We start from the raw sequence: 22,934 nt of genomic DNA on the forward strand, positions 1-22,934 counted from the left end.
TTGGTATCATCCAGTTATTAGCCATAACTACCCTTAACTTACACATGCACATGCACTGATAAACACACCACTGTGCAAAACTACATTCCATGTGCAATAACCCAAACAATACAAAACGCTGTTTATTTACATATTTACTTTTCTGTCTCTCTCTCTTTTCTTTTCTTTTTTTTTATATTTGTACATTATATATATATATATTGTCTAAATACTGTTCATATGTATTTACCCCCCACCGCCATGTTTGCACTGAGTAGGAGATGCATCTGTATAGTGACAATGAAGGCATTCTATTCTATTCATAAAGATCAAAACAAGAAAAAAAAAGAAAAAAGAAAAAAACGAGCATTAAAATAATATGACAGAAAAACATAAAAACTGTTGTATTTACTTATATAATTTTGTGTTTGTGTTGCAATATATAATATAATAAATATATAATATAACAAATATTAAAAGGGAATCTGTGTTATTTCTTTGATTGTGTGGTTGGTCATCTTAACTGTCTGAACTTTTTTTCCCCTTAAATTGATGTGGTTGTGGTAAAAAAAAAAAAAAACAGGGAAACTTCCGAGTAGTTCCTGAAGGCAGCGCAGAACTGCCACTCAGTCGCAGAAGTTCGCTATGTCGTGTTGTCCGCCAGGGGGCGCAGTCCGGGAGGTGTGTTGAGGGCGGGGGTGCGGAATCCAAACACGGCACTCCGCTTCTCTCCTCGTACCATGAGCTGAATCTGTCCGGGACAGACCAGGGAAGATGGCGGCCACTGACCATTCCCGGTCCGAAGCTGCCAAGCAGCGACGGCAGGATCAGCTGCAGCGATGGCTGGGCTCAGAGACGGATCAGACGGGTTCGGAGTCCCGGGAAATCTCGAGCGGTTCCGGAACGCGCCGGGCGAAAGTTCGGTTCGCCCAAGGAGCCGTATTTATGGCTGCTTGCTCCGCCGGAGACCGGGAGGAGGTGGCAGCGCTGCTCCGACAGGGAGCTGACATCAACCACGCTAACGTAGACGGACTGACAGCGCTTCACCAGGTAGGAAGTTTTGCCCCTCTAACTGTCAGCAGCTAGTTTTCCTTTCTGCCCGAGCTAATCGCTACAGTTGCTACAACTGTCGCTCATCTAAAGGGAAAAGGGCTCAGCGTTGATCCCTTAATGATCCTCACAGCGAAGAGGACTCACAGGTAAAATGGACCACTAACGTACTTCCAGCCCAGCAGCTCCTGTAATCCATCACTCATTCCTCTGTGCGTTTGTTTTATAAAGTCCGGGAAGAGTTTCTGGCCTGTTTAACACTAGCAAACTTGGTTTATTAGCCCGTTGGGAGGCTGTCTGATCCGCACTGTTGCATTTAGTAAATTACAGGCTTCTTTTTATGGCGTAAAAAAAAGCGAACGAGAGGGCAGCAGACGGTAAAAACCAAAGAGCCTGGTGGACCATTTTTAGACAGTTATGGGCAGGCTTGTGGCATACAGGCCCTGCCGAAGAGTCAGGAAAGTAGTGGGAGAGAGAGTTTCACCGTCCTATCTAAAGGTCTTAAAGCAAAAAAGAAAAGAGGGAGGGCATTATAACTGAAGTTTTCACCCTTACATTTATTATTGCAGTTTTCGTGATTGTTGCGTTCATGAGTCGAAGACAGGCTGGACTTGTTCGGTGCATGTTCAAGTCCTCCTCTTGTCCCTGCTCTTGACTTAAGTCATAACACCCAGGCTCACTCTGGACACCATCACTGTCACACAGGCCCTCGGTGGTGCAGCATTTCCTCCACTTTAATGGCACTGTGTGGTAAACACATTGCTGTCTCATCTCATAAAGTGAAAGCAGGGTCAGATGAGTTTTGACCAGGATTCCTGAGAACATACAGAAAAGATCTGCTTCGAAGTCCTCTGGCCTGCGTGCTCATGCAGATGTGGTTTTTCCCTCCCAATTTTGAGGCAGTTTAGTGAATTTGCCCCACCACGGCTGGTTCAGATGAGTCTTCTGGTGGCTCCACATGTCCGACCGGTCACCCAGTGTGGTCACCCTCCTTGCCCTCCATCCCTCTCTCCCCCTATTGCTCATCGGTTGCCTGGAAACTCGAATTAAATATAGGGCCCGCACTCTCCAAACTTTCCATCCTCTTCATCCAAAGCCTTTTCTGTCTTCTCCCTCCTCCTCCTCCTCCTCTTCTTGCTTTCTCTTTCTCCTTCCCTTTGCCAGTTCCCCATGGAGGGGACTTTAGGGATTTCGGATGAAGAAATGGAAAACATGCCTCAAACAGCACAAACTGCTGTTGTCAAAGGCGATTTTCACAATGAGTCACTTGATGACCCAGTGAAGGAGTCTGCTGAGAGTGTGTGTATGTGTGTGTATGGGTGTGTATGGACCGTCGTCACACGCAGGGTGCCAGAAGTACCCACTGTTCATTCATTCAGCTCAGAGCACCCACTCCATTAGTGGGCGACCCCCCCCCCCCCCGCTCCGGCTGTTACTGAGCCCCATTTTCAGCTCTTACAATGATCACATTTTTGTTTTTTGTTTTTTTTCCCATGCATTACCTGCCTAAATCTCTCATATTATAAAAGGGAAGGAGGAGGCTTTCCCCAGCTTTGTGATTAGTTGATTTAGCCTAAAAGAAAAGCCTCTTAGGTGGCTTAAGACAGGCCTGATGGAGACGTTTCTGTACGTGTTACAGACACTTGGCGCTGTGACGTCCCACAGAAGAACTGCTTCGGTAACGTCACATTTTTTGAGTAAATATCATCTCACCTGCTGACATCAGTGAAATGAGACACCAGTGCAGATTAAACTAATCGTTTTGTTGTTAGTATTCAGTTCAGCTTTGCTTCAGAGTCACAAAAAGATAAATCTCCACCTTTATCAAGTATTTATAGCCATGCCACTGGCTATGTGCCGCATTGGCCCAGGCCGATCTCGGCAACTACGCAGTAGATTGCCACTAAATTTATTATAATGTTTAAATAAACACTGTAGTCCCCAGAGGAGGAATCCGTATGACTTTGCAACCTTCTTCGTGAAGTTAACATTTGTAGTTTTTAGTGAAATGTATTGACAGCTATTTTTTTTTTAAAAAAAGAAAAGTTTTTTTTTTAAACTTCATTTGTATTTCAGAGTATTACAGATGTTTACATATATGCAAACTCTGAGAGAGCAGGAGAAACTGTGTTGGCACTGTATCTAAAATATGGACCGTCACTTTTGATTTCACTTATTGATTACTCAGAATCGCTCTCGTTTTGGAGAAGCAGCATCGTCGAAAACTCCTCCAAAGTGAGTCTGCAGCAGCTTGTCTTTGCATACATGCATATATGAGATAAAATACAGAGGAATAGCTTCATTGCCAACAGGTACCCACTAAAAAGATGGCACACCATGATCCCTCTTTTAATAAAGAGTGGTTTCATTGTTTACGATTGAAAACGTTCTCTTCTGTAGCTAGTTTTCAGAGAGGGTGCCAGTTTTAGTTTTAGTGTTCTTTAATTATTCAGAAGCTCAGGGCGGCGATCACAATGCAAACACCTGATTCACAGCCACACATGTGGTTTTTCCAGTAAACACAAAAGTATTTACCAAAGCCTATTCGTGCTGATTTTGTTGACAAAGTTAAATAAGACAAAAACTTCAAAAGTGTAGTTTTTGATTTTATTTTGTTACTTCAAATATTTATTTCCCGCCTAGTTTTAGTCGTAGGCTATAATAGCCGTGGGGCAGCATAATGTCATGATATTTTTCATATCGTACCGATACCGGGACACCAAATATCGATATTATCATCAAATCAATGAAAATGCTCATCTCATGCACCGCCTTCCCGAGATGGTGTTAGCCGAGCAAACTTGCATTAAAGCGACTTTACTGAAAAAATCGTCCAACACTGGACGCACACAGCATGACAAAACCGCATCCTAATTCAAAGTTACACAAGTTAAAATAGGAAAGAAACCTCCTTGCAACTAGAAAATAATTTTTTCACATTCTGCAACCGACTGCAACTTGTGGTGACTAAATGTTTGCTCAGAGCTCGAGGGCGTTGCACGCTCACGACCGCTTTTGATTACGAGACGATTGCGTAGGTCACCTGATAGGAGGCAAATTTTCTGCAAATATTAAATAAAAAATACTCAGAATATAGGAAAATGTTCAAAATTGCCATAATATCACATATTGAGTAAACTATTGTCTTACTTATTATCTTACTTTTGAAGTAGAGACTCACAAACACAGAGCATTACTAATATTTCATAGACAGGTGAATGGAATTATGGAGTGCTGCAAAGTTCAGTCAGTGAACATTTACGCTGCTCTAAATTGACAGTTAAACATTAGTGAATGTGAGCTAATATATCAGTGCATCCCTGTAATTAAAAGACATTCGTAAATTAACTAATAATGCTATTTATAAAGTCAGTGTCTACATCAGTTTTCACCCAAAAATGAAGAATAACAAAAGCATAATCTTATGTTACTCCCTGTCTGATTCTTACACCATCAAAGAGTAGGTACAGACGCTAGTAATATATTTTTAGTTTTTTGTGTTATTAACATTTTATTTATTTGGTCTTCGCACAGATTCTGAGCTACGGCTCATTTCTTTATATTTTGATAGGAAAATGTGAAATTGGTGTAGTGGTAGATACGGAAACATTTGCAAACATGCATGGAAATACATTATACAAGCTAAAAATGAAGCTTGTTCATATTTAATGCCTTTGAAAGTCAGTATTTGGTATGACCATCTTTATTCTTCAACACGGCCTGAACTCTCCTTGGCAAGCTTTCTTATCATTTCTTTGAGTACTCTTCAGGAATTGTTCTCCAGGCTTCTTGAAAGACATTCGATGCTCTTCTTTGGATGTTGGCTGCCTTTTTAAGATCAAAGCTTCAAATTTGGATCCGTCAATCCATCAGGCGTGAGGAATCGGTGCTGCCACTGATTTTCAGTCCAGTTCCTGTGTAATTTGGCGCATACCTCAGGCTTTTCTCCCCGTTTCCCTTAATTAAAAATGGCTTATTGACAGCCACCGTTCTGATGAGACCAGAGCAAACAGTAGATGGATGAAAGGCCAGATCCATCTTTCTGGTCTCGGCTGGATTCTTTTTTTCCTTATTTCTTAAGGCCATGACTTTAAGAGACTGTCCATTTGCCAGTTTTTTTATTTTTATTTTTTAAAGCTACCCACATCTCCTTTTGTCATCCACTTGTTCTGTTTCCTCAGTGTTTAAGGACACACTGCACACCATGCCGGGAAATGTTGTCGTTAGCTAATAGCTGCCAATTAAAAGTGGTTATTGGTGAAGTTGACTGTTACGTTTAGATTCAAAACTGGTTTATCTCTTGAGTTAGTTTTTGAATGATTCATAGGTCAGAGTTAAGTGGCTTAAAAAACCAAATAAAAACATTCCTCTGAAAACCATCAGCTGAAAATGAGTGAAAAAGCAGCCAAAAAAAACACTTATTCAGTACAAGAACCTTCCATCTGGCTCTTTTTAATAAATATTAACTTAAATCAAAGTAACCTATCATAGCAAAATCCCATGAGGTCCTCGTGGGATTTATCCCGGGACTTGTGTTTGATCACACTTAGATTCTTTGCTCGACCTAGCTTGAGGAAAAGCTGCTAAATAGAATCGCTGTTTCACTTGTGCTGCAAAATGACTGTTTTGGAAAGTACTTGAGGGCTTTTAGCAACCCACTTAGCAGAAAGTCATTACAGCAAGGAGACACAGTAGTCATTGTTTTAGCCCCGCTGCTTTGGTTGAGTTTAACAGATTTTGGAAGAGTCTGGAGTTTTGCCTTTAACAACGAACCATGGTGAAGTGGGTCAGAGACCTCCTCTACTGTACTGAAACTGTACTCAGACTGGCATCCATTTGTTAATGTCAGAATAAACAGTAAACACTTGTACACGGCAATCAATCATGCGGACGTTTGTCCTCTGGCAGGCCTGCATTGATGAAAACGCTGAGATGGTGCAGTTCCTGGTGGAGAACGGGAGCGACGTCAACAGAGGAGACAACGAGGGCTGGACTCCTCTGCATGCTGCAGCCTCCTGCGGTTTCATCCAGATTGCTAAGTGAGTGTCGACCACCATCACTTTGTCACATCACAGCCGAGTGGTGCTGAGGGATTAGAAAACACAGACGTAAATCAGTGTTAGATAACACACATAAAACTCACACATATTCAGGGTTTTCCCAGGCTCGTGATTGGCCTTCTGGAGAGGGGGTTGACTGCACAATCGGTCGACATACATTTAAGGCTAACAGTCGGTGTTACTTGACTTGAATAAAAATGTATTTTAAACTCAGTGAACCAGTGATCTTCCTTTTGACTGAAGGCCAAAAGCTCATCGGAGGGTGCCAAGAAAACTCGTTTATCCTCCATTCCGGTTTTACCGTTGCTATCTGACAAATGTATCTTTGTTTTTTAAGGTATCTGATAGAACACAGTGCTCATGTTGGAGCAGTGAACAGCGAGGGAGAGCTTCCTCTGGATGTTGCCACAGAAGATGCAATGGAAAGGCTCCTGAAAGCTGAAATTAAAAAACAAGGTAAAAGCAACAAAAACGGGAGAATTGGAACCTCTCCTCTCCACCTTTCTGGTGTCCTCCCTCTAAGTGACTCATAACATGCAGTCACATTAGCTTGTTTGACTATTGTGATTGCTGGGTGCCGTACTCTAGTGCACTTTAGGATGTGGCTCCAGGTACAGTTCAGCTGGACTTGGGCACAGTATCGATTGAGATCCTAGCCTTGAAATGCTTCCTCAGTTTTAAGGTTAAGCACACGAGAAATATGGGCAATTGTGCAAGATAACTGCTCCCAATGTGAGCGCACGGGGGCTTGATTCAAGGTTGTCAGTTCTGTTGGGATGTGCACATCCATCTTAATAATTAAAAGACAATATAAACCCTACTTTTGTGTAGAATCAACACAAATGCAAGGTTGCTTGTAATCGGATATTGTGCGTTTCCGTGTTATCTGTATTTTTAGGTCCTTTAATCAGCCAAACCTGCAATCCTGAAACCGAAAATCAAATTTTCAGTGTGATGAGTGATGATGCCAAATTAAAAGAGAACTTTTATGTACAGTCAGTAATCTTACTGAAGTTAGAAGACTGAAAACAAACGTGAGCTCACATGTGTTAGTCAACCGAAGCGATGATGTTGGGAGTATTTCAAGGAATTAACTATACTGATGATTCTACACAGCTTTGGTGCCGGTTGCGTTAGTTTTTCACAAGCAGCAATAATCAGGAAATCATACAGAGCTCAGGCTTCAGTTTTTGTTTTTTTTTTATAAATATGGAGCCTCAGAACTTCATTTTTTCCTTTTTCCTGTTCATTCCAAAAGGAGGCAAAGAAACAAGGACAGCGGCCGTGCACCAAATGTTCTGTGACCTTAATTGTTCTGGACTCCAGGCTTGTGCTTTTATCTCTGTCGAATGTGTGTTAGCTGAGATCCAAATACAACCGGGAGCACAGATGACGTATATGAGATAAATTTACACTCACAAGTATTTATTTTTTTGTGTGTGGGATGCTTTACTTACAGAATTGTCCTGATATTTGTAAGCTTTTCGTAAACAAAACTTAAGTTAGAGTACATTAAACCTGACTTGTAACCCCGATGTCATCACTCATCATAGATCTAAATGGAAGGGGAGTTTTAGATGCTTTGAAGTGCTTCTTAACTCGAGGTTGTCACTGCTTGTCACAGGAATAGACGTGGATACGGCCCGAAAGGAAGAGGAGAGGATCATGCTCCGGGATGCCATGGCGGTGCTGGCAGGAGACGGCACACTCACACCTCACCCAAACACCAAGGCAACGGCTCTACACGTCGCCGCTGCCAAAGGCTACATTGAAGTCCTGAAGTGAGCATAAGTGCACACATAAGAGCAGCTTGTTGACTTTTGTTTAATTTTGTTACCATGCCAAGTCAAACGGCTTTTATTCTTAGCCTTGTTCTCTCCCCCACCTCCACTCCTCCCAACTCCCTCACCTCGCTCAGGGTACTGTTACAGTGCAGGGTGGATGTGGACTGCAGCGACACTGACGGGTGGACGCCTCTGCACGCAGCAGCTCACTGGGGGCAGGAGGAGGTGTGCAGCCTGCTGGTTGACAACATGTGCGATATGGGTGCCGTCAACAATGTGGTGAGGGCACGGCGAACAAGCTTTCCCTCTGCAGTTCAGTCTGTGATTGGAGCTTTAGCATGTGCCATCACTGATCACTGTGGCTGTCCTTGTAGGGACAAACACCTTTAGATGTTGCAGACGAGAACCTCGTGGACGTTCTGGAGGAGCTGCAGAAGAAGCAGAACGCTGTGAGTCTGTCTTCACACACACACACACACACACACACACACACACACACACACACACACACACACACACACACACACAAGGCACTGTGACTATCTCACTTGCTCGGACAGACCTGTCATGATTGATGGCGTTCCAGCGGCGAGTGCTCTCTGTGTTTATGTCTGTTTATATTCCTCTTCAGTTACGTAGCGAGAAAGAGAAACAGACTCCTGTTATTGAGCCCATTTCGCATATCCCCATGGTACCAGTCCGCCCACGCAGGTCAGTGCCAGTGTGTTGGTGCGTCCGTATGTTTGTGTATATCTGTGTGTGTGTGTGAGTGTGTACACGCTATGCTGTTCCTCAGCCCAATCCCAGTAATCCTTGATCCAGCTGTTGTCTGCATGCAGGTGTGACAGTCCCAGTGTTCCCATCCCTTCAGCTGTGTTACTTCTACCCACCAACCTGGGTAGATGTAGCAGTCTGTCTCTCAGTTTCATACTGAATATTAATGCTTTCTTTTTAAGTCTGCATCTGATCACCAGTGTTGGGAAGGTTACTTTTAAAATGTATTCCACTACAGATTACAGAATACATGCCCCAAAATGTATTCTGTAACGTATTCCGTTACGTTACTCAATGAGAGTAACGTATTCTGAATACTTTGGATTACTTAATATATTATCATGCTTTTTTACAACTACATGAATGTACTATTGCTGTGATTTATGACTGTTACTGAAGGTCCGCGGCTCCGAACCGTATTAAAGGGACCTCTGACTAATATGTCGGGCTCCGAGTTGGGCTCGTAGCCGAAAAATAGCTTTACTTCGTTGTCTGGGTCAACTTTGCTAGCGAGAAACAGAGTGAGGCGTTGAAAGGCTGCTCCAACGGAACTTATTGTTTTGGAGGAAAACACGAACACAGCGTCTTAATAGCTTACTTACAACTGGGCTCATCAGACACTCTTCTTGGCTGCAGTGGTTATTATTATATTTACATGCTTCCAGCTCCTGTTTCTGCTCGATGATAACTCGTAGTTTTCCACTCGCCCTTTTCTCCCTCCTTGCGCTCACAGACACATAACGGGTATGGCAGTCCATTCTCCCAGCAGCATGGACTACACTGCCCATGAGGCTACATTCTTTAGAGCATGTAGCATCCTGCTTAGCACAACAACAACAAAAAGCCGCTCTCTCACCCAGGAAACACGCAGAGAAAGAGCGTCACCCTGTAACCATGGCAACCGTAACGCTGCCACCTGGAACAACAGAACGTAGCTGTCAAACAAAACCCAAACAGTCCTGACCCGCGACAATATGAAACAGGAAAGTACCGCCGTGTAATCCATTTATTTCAACAAAGTAACTGTATTCTAAATACCACCTTTTTAAACGGTAACTGTAACAGAATACAGTTACTCATATTTTGTATTTTAAATACGTAACGGCGGTACATGTATTCCGTTACTCCCCAACGCTGCTGATCACATTGTAAATGCTAAATCCAGCCTGTTGCAAATGGCAGCTTACAACCAGTGTTGGGTGTAATGCGTTACTAAGTAACGCGTTACTGTAATTAAATTACTTTTCCACTGAAAAAGTAGAGTAACTAATTACTGTTCATTTTTAGGTATTTTAATTACAGTTACTTACAATTTACTTGCGTTACATTGTAAAATAATTAAACTGGCTGAATATCATTATTTAATTTCAATAATTTGTCTTCTAAACGTAGAAGTAAACTCTGCCGCTTTAACATCGTTGCAGTGCAGGTGCACATCATTTCGCGCCAGTTTGCTGCATAGTCGTATTCTAAAGCAGCGGTCCCCAACAATTTTTGCGCCACGGACCGGTATGAATAAATTTTCTTTTTTTTGGTACCGGTACTAGTTTTATTTTGTTGTATTTATCCGCGACACCTTAAAGGCCGGTCCATGAAAATATTGTCGGGCATAAACCATACCTGAAAAGACCCAGGAAAACTGAGTAAACGATAAAAACGATAACAAAATAACGCTGAAAACCGATAAAAACCCTGAAAACTATACATTTCACACCTGAGCCTCAACTCTCGCGGCCCGGTACCAAACGACTCACGGACCGGTACCGGTCCGAGGCCCGGGGGTTGGGGACCGCTGTTCTAAAGCGGAAGATGTCGGACTCGGCTGAAGCGAGTGGCTGTTTTATGAAATGGACATATTCCCGTCTCTTCACCTTTCTGAAACAAGCAGACAAGAATATTACAGTAATATGTAAGCTATGTCCTGGGGAGAAAAAACTATCGGCTGCTGTTAATAGCACGAGTAATCTACTGAAGCGCCTGACACGAGAGCATAGACAAACACTTCCGAGTGATCCTTGTTCATCATCCATGGATAACACCGCGGCAACTCCTGCTAAGCAGGCAAAACTTGATTTTACTTCAGCAGCACAGAAAGCGTCTGAAGGTGAGCTTAAAAAATGATTGCAGGCTACATTGTGGAAGAGATGCTACCGCTGCGTACTGTAGAGTCTCCGTCTTTAAAAAATGTATTTATTATTTAAAGAGTTTAATTTCTATTGATTGTCCACTCAAGGTTTATAGGGGTTTTAAGAAGTATTTAGTAAATTACTTATTTAGTAATTAAGTTACTTTTCAGACACAGTAATTAGATAAGTATTTTAAATACAATATTGACTAAGTAATTAGTAATTAATTACTTTTTTAAAGTAACTTACCCAACACTGCTTACAACAAATAATTAAGTCCCCCTAGCAAGACTATATTTGCCATCAAACACTAGAAGGAAAAAAATATATTAACAGTAAAATAAAATGGTGGGTGATACGAGTAAATTCCAACATCGCAGTATATGCAGCGTAAAAACTACAGTGAAGGTTGGTGTGCTCGCTCACAGAACATCCGATGTGATGTGCTCATGTAAACAGGGGATCAAGAAAACAGTGTTAAAGATGTATTTCATACATTTAAAGATGGTTGAGATGGTTAGGTAGATGGATTCTTTTTTTCTGTACATGAAAGATTCCAAGAACAAAAACAAACAAAATTACAGATGGAAAAAAAAATGCCAGTGACTTAAAGACATTCAAATAATGCTGTCATATTCCTTCACGTTAGATATTAAAGACTAAACAGTCTTAAATTTGTAGGATCCTCTTTGCTCTTAGTACGAAGGGCCTTCCAGGCCAAAAGGGTGGAACGGAATAGTAGAGCAGTAGATGCACAGGATATGATGTAATGTCAGAAAAAGGTTTTCAAATTTGTGACTTCTCATGCAGCAGTGCAAGCGTTTGCAAGCAGTTGATTAAAAGCTCCACAAAAAAAAGAAAAAATATATACATTTTTTTATAACATTTTTTTAACATTAATTTAACCAGGAAACTCTAAAGGTAAACAATGTGTCTTTGGAGAGTGTCCCAAGGTGTCCTGTTGTTATCCCAGCATGTTTCTTTGTGTGCTAACAATATGCAGTAGACAGTAGAAATAAAGGACTTTTTCAAAACTTTGCAAAAACCGGTAGAAGTTGGTCAAGCGGGGTAAAAGAAACAGAAACTGACTAAAGCATAAATATTTCTCTGTAATGTTGAATTGAAAAGTCATGTAGAACTAAGCGAGGATGTTTTAAGTTTTTCAGGTAGTATAAAATGATTGCCCTCTAAGTGTTGTTGACGATATAAACGCATACTTTGTTTCTCCGTGAAAAGATGTCTTATTTTATCTTTGAATGCCATTTTTCACTGTTTCTCCTTCTCGAGTAAAAACAAGTATAATTCAAACACTTTTCAGAGGATGGGTGCTTTGCTGTTGATGTCTTGGTTAATAGGGCCAAATGTGCACGTAAACCATATTATTTACCATTAATATGTAGTGTGGCACTGAGAGACAGCATTTGTTTTTTTGTTCTTTTCACTTCTGTGGCTGCTCCTTAATCTGTGTGAATGATTTCAACATTTCACTTTAAGGAAATGGCTCGAATTGGTGCAAAGCAATTGGCCACAATTACAAACGAAGCAGAAACGGCGGCACAGAAAATGACCCACTGTTTCACCTACCGAGATCTTGATTGATGCATGCTCGCTCTAATTGGCTGCACATGGAATGATTACCCTCACTGATCAGCTCCCTGCATGCCACCTGTTGTTCCACCCCCCCCCCACCCCCCCACCCCCACCTTGGCCCCGCCCCTGCAGGACTTCTATCTCTCGTATGAGCAGCAAGGAGAAGATCTGCCTCCACGAGCGGGAGAAGCACCCTCCGCCTCCTGCCCTGCAGAGCAGTCCGGCAGAGGACGAGGAGGAGGAGGGCCAGGCGGGACAGAACCAGTCTCAGGGCCAGGCGAAAGCCTCGAGCAGCTCCAGCTCAGAGGAGGAGAGCGAGTCTGAGAGCGATGCAGAGTCAGGTGAGAGAAGCTGTTTCTGCTTTGAAGTACCTGCTGGCTGTGTTTATAGTTCAGAGTTATTGTTATTGATTAATCCTAATGACCTTTGCGCTCATACAAAGAAGGCAAAAGAGCATTTTTAATAACCTTTGCACTCTTGCAGAGAAAGCGAAAAAGCGAGAAATCATAAACAACTTGAACAACAAGCGCAACACCACCAATCTGCTTCCTACCTCCATGTCAACAAGCACCACTGCGAGCCAAGTGAAAAGGGTAAACGGGAAAAAGACTTGGAGCACATGAGATGCATGTACGGCTGTGTGACAGCAAGGCAGGATAATAAAAATGTTGACTGTGTGTGTAGCAGGAATTAAGCAAGCCTCCAGTCACTGAAGCCCCGGGGTCATGGAGAACATCTCTGAGGAAGGCGGACAGCTCTGTGACTCTGGGCTCAGCTGGGCTATCTGACCCCAGCCAGGACACCAGCAGACCTCCAGAGTCCGGCCTCGGCATGAGCCGCTCTGCCTCCAGCCCCCGCCTCAGCTCTGAGGCTGACACCAAGGTACGCAGGCGCTCGCGTGATTCATAGGTTTATACACTCATGAAACCACAGTCGTACTTCTATAAATCTAGCTTGACAGGCCAAATAAAGGCTTCTTTACTGCCTCCATTCACTGAGTCACATAAATAAATGACAAACTGATCTCTTCCCCCTCGCGCTCAGGAGCCAAGGCTTGCTCGAGTGCCGCCCAATCCAACACGGAGACTCTTCAGTATTCCAGATAACACTGCTGACAACTCCAACAGGTGGGCCTCAACTCTCATACACGTCCGCGTTTGTGAAGCCAGAATCCGAATCCCTGCATATGTCCCCTTGTCACCCTGTGTGTGTGTGTGTGTGTGTCTCTCTCAGTTGGCTAAGCCGTAGCTCCTCTTACACCCGACGCTTCAATAGTCAGTCAGGAAATGATCTCACTAGCTCCACCCCGTCTTTGCTTCACAGGTCAGTCATGCTGCTCACTGCCCGTCTAACTCTGCTGTTTGTGTGTAATTGTCACTGTCCCCTAACGGCAAACGCTAATTTGTGCGCGGCTGTGAAAGGTGCCTTTGAGTTTCCAATGGGTTCTGTCTTGTTTCCAGCTCATCTTATGGAAAGAGACTGGATGACCCCACCGTGACCTCAGCTAGCACAGGAACGAGCTCTGCTGGACTCGGCCGCCTTAATAGTGTCTTGGCTCAGAGGTATTTTTCATTTTACACTGCATGTACGATTTTTTTTATTTTTTTTCCTTTGGACCAATATGAGTCACCTTTCATCTTTCTTTCTACGAAAAGACTTCCTCAGGAACAGACGGAAAAGAAGGATCAACCAGCCATTACCACCTCCAACTCTCAGAGCACGACCGCAGGCGAACAGGAAGCCAAGCAGAGGCGCAAGTGAGTGATAAGCGTGTCTTTGAGGATGTCGAAGGGCGCGACTTTGTTGCTAAACTTGCGTTTCGGCTAATGTAGGTCCTACCTGACACCAGTGCGGGATGAGGAGGCAGAGGCGCAGAGGAAAGCTCGCTCCCGACATGCACGGCAATCCCGCCGCTCCACTCAGGTGGGGATACTTGCTCAGATGTTCGCCCTACTGATAGAGGCTGTGTCAGTTTGGCGCTTGACTGTGTTTTCTTTCACCTCAAGGGGGTAACGCTAACAGATCTGCAGGAGGCAGAGAAGACCATACAGACCATGAAGACGGACAACAAAGGGAGAGAAAAGGAAGAGGAGAAGGAGAAAGAAGCAAAGCAGAAGAAGGGCGAGGAAGGGGTGAGAGCCGGCACTTTAGAGGCCTGTTGACTGCTGTCCTTATGTAACACCATGTGACGTCACAAAGTAGGGGATGCTGTGTTTACAGGAATTGAGCTGGAGGTCTCGTATTGCCAGCCTGCAGAAGTCAGACCTGCTGGGCCTCACACAACCTGCTGGCACACCTAGACCTCAGACCTCTGACAGAAGAGGTAGGCTGCCGCCCTTGTTGCTTGTTTGGGTTTTTGTTTTCACATTTCCTTCGCTCATCAGCGTGTGGTTTTTGCTCGCAAACATTAGTTTGGTCTTAAAAGGCTGCTGTCTGGCTTTGTTCCAGATGTGGAGGCCAACACAGGGGAGAGCGAGACAGAGCGATGGGCCAGGGAGCGCAATGAGAGGAGGCAAATTCAAGCCAGGAGGAAGGCACAGAGGACCGGGGAGGTAAATTCTGCTTATTAATCTGAAAAATGAAATGCAGGATGGATATGCTCATAAGAAGAGACAAATTTGGCGAGAGAAAATAGAAAACGAAGATGTGTACGATGAGGAGGAATAAGGGGAAAACTTGACTTTAGGGTTTTATGAAGAAGGAGCACAACGCATCACACTGAAGGGAAAAACAGTCAGGCACTCTAATATTCACTAGAGAGCTAAAACTCTTAAAGTGCCTTTAGCTGGCCAAAAACCTTTTAGTTTTCAAGTGAAAAGATTTTTTTTTGGCGCTCTGTTTATTTTTCTGGTAAGAATCTAATGTTAGCTTTGCATTAGTAAGTTATTGCATTTGGCTAAACAAGTTACAAACATGGTAACGTTTCTCCTGGCTTTGTGAATTATTCACATTCAAGTCTAATAAAAAATGCAGACTATCAAATTGATTTAGCTTAACTGTTTACCCCTTGAAAGCCTACTAGAGATAACTGTCGAAGCTCTTCTCTGAACCGAGCAGGTCGTCATACTTCAGCTTATGTAACAAAATGACTGGGTTTGCATCAAAAGCCATTAAGGATACAGGGAGGTCGTCTTTGTAGGAAAAGAGTTAACTCACAGAAATGTAGTAGACACAAATTTATATCTGATTATTGGACTGCTCAATGACAAAATGCTTGCATCGCAGCTAAACATACAGTACTGTGCAGAAGTCTTGAGCCACCCCTAACTCTTTTGGGTTTCACTTCCAATGAGCCATCCAATAGTCCTCCAGACTTTCTGAAAGTCTTCCAAAGTTTTGCTTTGGACATTGGCTTATTTTTCACTCATTCAAGTCCAGTCCAGTCCTTGTACCTGACCATGTTGAAAGGAATGTTATTGTTTGTTGATTTCCAAAGAGCTACTGGTTCAAACCTTGGCATAGGTCAGTACTGTGTGAAGTGTGTTCTTTTTAAAAAAAAAAAAAATAGCAGAAATTGGTCAGTAAATTGATGCCATTTATTTACCATTTTCCTACCAACATATAAAGAAATCGGGGGTGGCTTAAGACTTTTGCACAGTACTGTAATATTTCTGCTCATGCGTCTCATCTTAACCACCTTTAACTCCCGTCCGTCTCTGTTTTTTGGTTCGGGAGCTTGCATAAGTGTTGGTTCTGTACTCCAGTAGTGTGTCCCACCACACGGCAGCCTTTAGGCATTTCCCAGTGTTTTGCAAAAAACGGAGACGGAGTGCAACACAAAGTTAGTAGATTGTTGTGGGCCAATGTCTGTAAGAACCTATTGTTCTGTCTGTGTCGTCTGCAGGGTGAAGACAATGATCCCAGTGGAGAGGAAGAGTTTTCCACCAGTGGGCTCAATTCACAGGTCTGCGTGAACTCTTGTTTGTGATCTCATTAGAATGTAACTTAAGAAAAGAGCTGTAAGGTATTTGCTTTCCCCCCCTCTTGTTTACAGACAGACCAACGTTTGAGTTCCAGGTATGAATCCCACTTTTGATTGATCTGAATTTTCTCCATTCACAGTGTGGATGACCTTTTTGTTTTCATATAACCAGGTCGGACTCATCCTATAGCGACCGTACACGGGGAGGAGGATCTGAGACGAAGGACTTTAAGAAGGTGAACCGACAGCAAATGTATCGCTGTTGAGATCATGCGATACATTTGCCTTATTTGTCCTAACTCTTCATTGCGTGTGTGTGTGTGTGTGTGTGTGTGTGTGTGTGTGTGTGTGTGTGTGTGTGTGTGTGTGTGTGTGTGTGTCAGTTGTTTGAGGAGGTTTCCAGACAAAACAGCCAGCTCCAGTCACAGCTCCAGGACACTCAGAGGAGTGTCACTCAGACCAGGTTGGATCTGGAAAAGGCCACGCAGGTGACAACAAATACACACAAAAAGTCAAACAGAAACTGTTCTTGTCGTCTTTCACCACGCAGAGTCAAAGCAAGAAGCTCATAGTGGTGGAACTAGTAGGGCAGGTTCTTTGTTACTGCTTATGATTTTTTTCAACCTCATTTCAAATACTATTGCTAAATATAGAAACCCATATAATGTTCCCTTTGTTTTAAGCCTTCGACTGCATTTGAATCCTGGTTTCATACCTTCTGCATATTATTATTATTATTATTTTTTTTGTATTCTCCAATGGGAGTGTATTGTACAGTCAGTGATCCGTAGGCAACCCTTCAAATTCTCTACCCAGATGAGGGAAAAGTGAGACCGCTACTAGATTAAAAAGGTTCTTAGAATTTGGATATTTTTAATTTTTATTTATTTAGTAATTTTTTTTACATTTTTTTTCCCTAATTAAAATTGATCTATATAGCACCAATTGACAACTATGGTTTTTGTTTTGTAAATTTAAAGTCCTTAAAATATTAGACAGAGAGCCCCCATTGATGAGCCCTTGTGATTAGGGTCTTGGCAACAGTGGGATGGAAGAACTTTCTTTTAACAGCAAGAGAAGTCCAGCAGAATCAGTCTACCATGACTGGTCGATGAAAGGAGAGCATAGAGGGGGAAAAACAGTGCAAAACACAAACTACAGGAGAGAGAAGACAAATGTTAATGGCAGTAGTGATGTGTAGTCCAGCAGCCTGAACCTACGAGAGAGTTCTGTTCATGTTCACCTAATCCTGTCGCAACTTTAAGTTTTCTGAAAAAAAAGTAATCTGTCTCCTGAACTTAAACTGGGAGCTGGTTCCACAGGTGCGGTGCCTGAATGCTGAAGGCTCTGCCTCTTATTCTACTTTTGAAAACTCTAGTAAATCACTTGTAAGCCTGCACTGTGACAGTTAAATGCTCTGTACGGGGCCAGATCCTCAGGACGTGTAAGGAAGCAGAATTCAAATACAATTCTGGATTGCTACTACTAGCAGTGAGCTCCCAGTTTCACATGCAGGCTTATTGTGTCCATGGTTCCAGGGTGTACCTTTTTGATGTCTTTTTGCATACAGGCCTGCATGTGATCATGTAAAAATACCAGTGCGGGTTATGTAAACGTGGTTTATTGTATTCAACAGAGACAGGAGCGTCTGACTGACTGTTCAGCCCTGCTGGAGCGGGAGAGGAAGGTAATGCATCCCTTGCTAATGATGTTACTTGCTGTGTTTTCGCTTCATCTGCCACACTACAGCCACTCTTGCTGTCTGTTGACGCTTTCTATTCTCTACTCACTCAAACCACTTCCTCGCTTGTTTTCGCTCAACTTTTGTGCTCCTTCTACGTCACTCTCTCTTTTTCTCTCTCTACCTGCTCCCCACCCTCCCATGTCGTATTTTCCCCGGCGCCAGGATCGAAGGATGTTGGAGCGGCGAATGGCGGAGCTGGAGGAGGAGCTAAAGGTGAGAAGATGTTGAGAACGAGTCTTATCATGCCCACGGGCACTTTTGCATGCTTCTGCTCGATTAGCTTGGCTTTCGCTTGTGCTGTCCAGCAGTGTGGTGAGAGCACAAGGTAGAGAGCTGTTTTGCACCGTGTCCAGGTGGTGTGACGAGGGTGGTGTCTGTTGGAGCCAATTTCTTCATTTAGTTGCTTAGCAACTTGAGGCATCTTATGTCTCTGCGGTCTCCATTGTGACTCTGAACAGAATGAGTTATTTTGTTGCCTTCTCGAAAGATAATAAACTTCTGTGTAACAGCAGACAAATGATTAAGCATGGCTTTTAACAGAATAGTTCTATTTATAAATCAATAACTAAAAATGCTAAAAGCTAAATGGATCAGTAAGGTAAAAAAAAAAGCAAAGCTCATCGTGTCACCCACTCTAAAACATCAAATAAACAAGATGATATTTAGTTTTGTAACCTGACTGAGGCAGGCTCGCTGCTTCCCTGTATATCCAGTGTTTAGTTATGTGCAATATATAAAAAAAGTACTGGGCCACCTACACATTACCTACATAGCTGCTGGGCCATGAAAGCACACAGTTTTTTGTGCTGATGTTAATGCCAGCGGAGGTTTGGAGCTCTGCAGTTATTTAGTCTGCAGACGGGTTTATGACTCGGCAACTTTGTGGCTAAAACTTCCACTTTCTAGTAATTCCACTTACAGGTTGCTGTGGAATATTTAGAAAAGAAGAAGGGGCACAAGAGACTGTTGCAACAGTTACATCTTATTACAGTATCACACTCAAATTCAATGAGCTCTTTAGATCCAGGTTTGAATCTATTGTCTTTTTTTTTTCGTTCTCTGCTATCAAGTTGGTTTATTAGTTCCACTTCTGATATTCAAAGCCTCAGTGAACTGTAGACGGAGCAACATGTAACATGTTAAATGCTTAGTTTATCCACACCTGATATATATATATATCACACATCTGATGGCTTGGAGGCTAAGGCAGCAATTTATAATCAACCCTTTGGTTTAAAAGGAGTTGTTGACTTATTAATAACCAGCCTATCAACAGGATGTCAATTCTCTGTACTGTTAATGTAAAAGTAGAAATACTAAATGGCACTGTTATCTATATCAGCCTTTTTGTTCCCTGTAGTTAATCAGACAAACAAAGCACACATAACTACACTGATAGCTGTTACTTTACTTTAGGAAGTGCTGTTTACTGGTTCTTTATATTGAGCTTGCTGATTTAGAAGTTAATGGCAAAGTCATTAATGATGTGGTTTAGTTTCATGTGCTGATTTTGCTGCAGTGGGTCACAGTGCCTGCTGGAAAAAACTGCAAAAGCTATACTCGAATAAATTTAGGCTCCTCTCCTCTTCAAGGTGTTGTGTACGGCCAAACAGCTCCCAGGGCCTTTGTTTTTGTTGTTGTTTGCTTTTTTTGTTTTTCAAAATCACTTCTTGGATATCTCATTTCAACCACGTTTTCATCTGTGATGGAAAGCCTTGACAAAATGGCAATCCTACAACTTTAAATTCATTTTATGGGAAGAGGATGAAGCTGCAGAAAGCAAAAATCTGGCAAGTTGGGCTGGTTGTTGGGCAGAGGCCAAAATAAATAAGCCTTCAATGCACTGTGAGGCAGCACATGAGGGCCGAGGTCCTCTCTCCAACACCTCAGGATGTTACAGCGGAACTTTATGCTGACAACCCGACCATGGGGGACAAATTCACTGCTCAGCCCATGAATGTCAAAAAATAAAGCTCTAGCTTTCTTCCATTTGTGCTCCTGACCTCAGGCATTGCCTTTGGGCTTAGACACTGTGGACTTCAGAGCCAGAGACCCAGTTCTGATCCCTCGACGTGAAAGTGAGGTCAGCTTGACTTCCAGAGAGGGAGCGAGAGAGAAATGTAAAAATAGCAGGACGGTGAGATGGAGATGACCTTGTAGGGGAGATTGGACAAATTTATATTGTGCATAGTTTTTGGCTCTACAGTGCAGATTAACACATTCGCCTAATGCGAATCTGCGGTTCAAGACTGGGAGGAGATGGAAAACCCTGGGAAGGTTGTGCCAGGAAGGAAGGGCATCCGACGTCAAATCTGTGCAGATCCATCTGCCGCTGCGACTCCTGGGAAAGAAGCTTTATGGGTTTTGCTTCAGAGTCACAAACCTGTTGACTGCATTAATCTCTTAACATCCAACAGCTCATTGATCCAGTAATGTGACCACGACAAATGTAAAATAAAAGCTGCATTTATATTGTGTAAAGAATTTGTTTTAAAGTGAGTTTAATCTTTACCACCAGGTTTTGGTTGACCTGAAGGCAGACAACCAGCGCCTTAAAGATGAAAATGGAGCACTCATCCGTGTCATCAGCAAACTCTCCAAATAGATGCAGGGAGAGAGAGTGACATGAAGAGCAGGGATCCCCCCGCCTCCCTCCACCCACCTATCCATCCATCACTCCCTGCCATACATTCCTCCCAGTGCCAAAGAGAGAGCGAGAGAGAGAGAAGGGGAGAGAAGCAGCAGAAAGTCCTTCGTACATGAGCACTACAGCATGACTTGGATTGTGGTGCTTCTATGCGAACAGCTGGAGTGTCTTTTGTGTGCCTTAATGCCGGATAGTCACAGCAAAGACCCCGTGGCTGCGGCCAGAGGCTTCCACAGTAGCATCATGAGACCCGACAACAGCCAGAACACTCTGTGTCTGGTGCAACACGCAAAACTGTGCGTCATGGTGAGCGCCAACGCACTCCTGTGCACTCCTATCCGTACTTCCTCGATGCACACAAGACAGTCTGGGCCTTAAAGTTCCCAGTTAGTATTTATTTTTGTGAACACATCTCACAACACACATTCACAATTTATTTTTATTTCATCCCCCCCAATCCCCTCATCCTACTCGCAGTCCAAATGTAATGTGTTGTCAGGCAAGAAAGATTTCGGTGCATCCTACTTTTTTTTTTTTTTTCTTTCATTTTTCTTGTTTAAACATTCAGCGTCATCCTGACAACGGGAGTCATCCGTGAAGGTCTGTTGGGTTGTTGTCTTTCCATGTGCAAGTGTTTGAAGCCACCTACCTCTCCACCTATGCACTTCCCCACATCATTTTTATATTTTTGTGACCACAGATACACTCCATGCTCTTAAAAACAAAAAAAGAAAAGCACACACACAAAAACTGACCGGTCGGTCGACCGCAGCACTTTATTCTCTGCAAAGCGCTAAAGATCTGCGAGGCTTTGCCCGTCCTCCAGACAGAAAACGTTTCAGTTTACCACCTCACGACTGCTTGCCTTTAAGCAAGTAGAGTTAGAAATTACCAATGGGTGAATATCAGAGGTCATTGCACATCCTATTATGCTATGAGTGGTTTTTGGTTGTCATTGGATTAAATATTTTCATAATTTTTCGGCATCAATTCCTCTGACAAAGGAGCATGGTTATGTACAGTCTGTGTATAAATGTTAGCCTTGAACAATACCCCTTTGAAGTAAAATTCCATGTAGCCTTGCTTCACATGTTGGTTTTCTAATATATTAAATGGATGTCTGCACCCTAATAAAAGTGTGTTTGTAGCAAATGCTTGGTTATTATCCACCTCTGTTCAAGCAGACTGTCTTATCAGTGTACACAACACTCAGTTCCCAGATGGATTCCTGCCTCTTTTGTAACTCTAGTCATTGAGTGGCTCACTTTTATGTTTTGCGGTCACCTGTTTGTTTGCGTTTAGCTCTGTTTTCCCACACTATACTGTATCATCCATGTGCACGGTGTCTGTTAGTCTGTCTGCTGGTAGCCAGATGTCCTCTGTCACTGGGGGGAAAAAGAGAGAAACTGAACAGCTGTAACACACCAAGAGGCCTAAAAGAGGAAACAGTCCAACACAGATGTATTTAAAGTATGTTTGTGCTGCTGCATTAATCTGCTTCTGCTCCCAGGTGGACAATACATCAAGAGCTACTTGACATGATAGAAGCTGGTGTCATTACATATGCTGGAGTGCTCAGACATATGGGTGAAGCTGTGCGAGTCCCAGTGTTTCTTTCCCACTTGCAGTAAAGTGTAGTTAACACGAGCCATCCATCTGTTTGTCTCATCTGAGAGTAGAAAGATGGACCACTGTCCTGCAGGCTAGAACCTCTGACAACAAGCTGAGCTCCTAATAAGGAAGGGCAGGCTGGCTGAGGCGCTCTCTCTAAATATCCCTCAGGTCTGAGAAAGAGAGAGGAAGGGAACTGGGGAGGAAGAGGGAAGCGGATGGATTGCAGCCTTATATGGACAAAGCACTGCTTTTCCCAGGGTTTGTGGCTCTGACCCCCGGCATGATGCCAGATGCTGCACGGGCAGCTCCCTGGCGCCACCGAGAGGTGCGAGTAATGCAATGCTGCATGTCAGCTGACGGTCAATAATTGATTTGATTTTTATTTCTATAGTTTGTTTTCTGGACTCGGCAATAAAAATAAATCTGAGACAATGCTTTTGTAATCGGGGAAGTAAAGCCAAGATCAACATCAAATAAAACAGGCAACAGACCAAAATTTTCAGGTTGATTGTTTGGCCATTTTCTCTCAGTAACTGGTTAACTGGATATTTTGGCAGCATACACTTTAAGACCCAAACCGAATTGGCAACAGCTTTATGGTGGCTTCGGTATTCCAAATCTTACTTTGGATTCACTTTTAGTGT

At 43.1% G+C, this 22,934-nt stretch overlaps 1 protein-coding gene across 5 annotated transcripts; it reads left to right on the top strand.

Moving 5' to 3' along the window:
• The first annotated feature begins 672 nt into the window (after positions 1-672).
• On the top strand, positions 673-21,237 carry LOC146664984 (protein phosphatase 1 regulatory subunit 12A). Of its 5 annotated transcripts, none has more exons than XM_085412363.1 (25): positions 673-1,029; positions 5,938-6,068; positions 6,427-6,545; positions 7,714-7,870; positions 8,008-8,152; positions 8,248-8,322; positions 8,505-8,584; positions 12,496-12,704; positions 12,847-12,956; positions 13,051-13,245; positions 13,408-13,490; positions 13,597-13,686; positions 13,824-13,925; positions 14,019-14,120; positions 14,196-14,286; positions 14,370-14,495; positions 14,566-14,686; positions 14,812-14,915; positions 16,208-16,267; positions 16,358-16,380; positions 16,458-16,521; positions 16,669-16,773; positions 17,922-17,972; positions 18,192-18,242; positions 20,548-21,237. In XM_085412363.1, the coding sequence occupies exons 1-25, from the start codon at positions 754-756 to the stop codon at positions 20,632-20,634; spliced, it is 2,757 nt and encodes a 918-aa protein (XP_085268489.1). In that variant the 5' UTR covers positions 673-753; the 3' UTR covers positions 20,635-21,237. The 5 variants fall into 5 exon arrangements, with proteins under 5 accessions (XP_085268489.1, XP_085268492.1, XP_085268488.1 ...); XM_085412366.1 differs by having other exon boundaries at positions 12,520-12,704; positions 13,048-13,245; XM_085412362.1 differs by having other exon boundaries at positions 674-1,029; positions 13,048-13,245.
• Positions 21,238-22,934: the final 1,697 nt, after the last annotated feature.

Source organism: Rhamphochromis longiceps, linkage group LG7 (genome assembly GCF_057381845.1).
Source record: "Rhamphochromis longiceps isolate RC_006_pf linkage group LG7, R_longiceps_female_GT1.1, whole genome shotgun sequence".
Lineage (NCBI taxonomy): Eukaryota > Metazoa > Chordata > Actinopteri > Cichliformes > Cichlidae > Rhamphochromis > Rhamphochromis longiceps.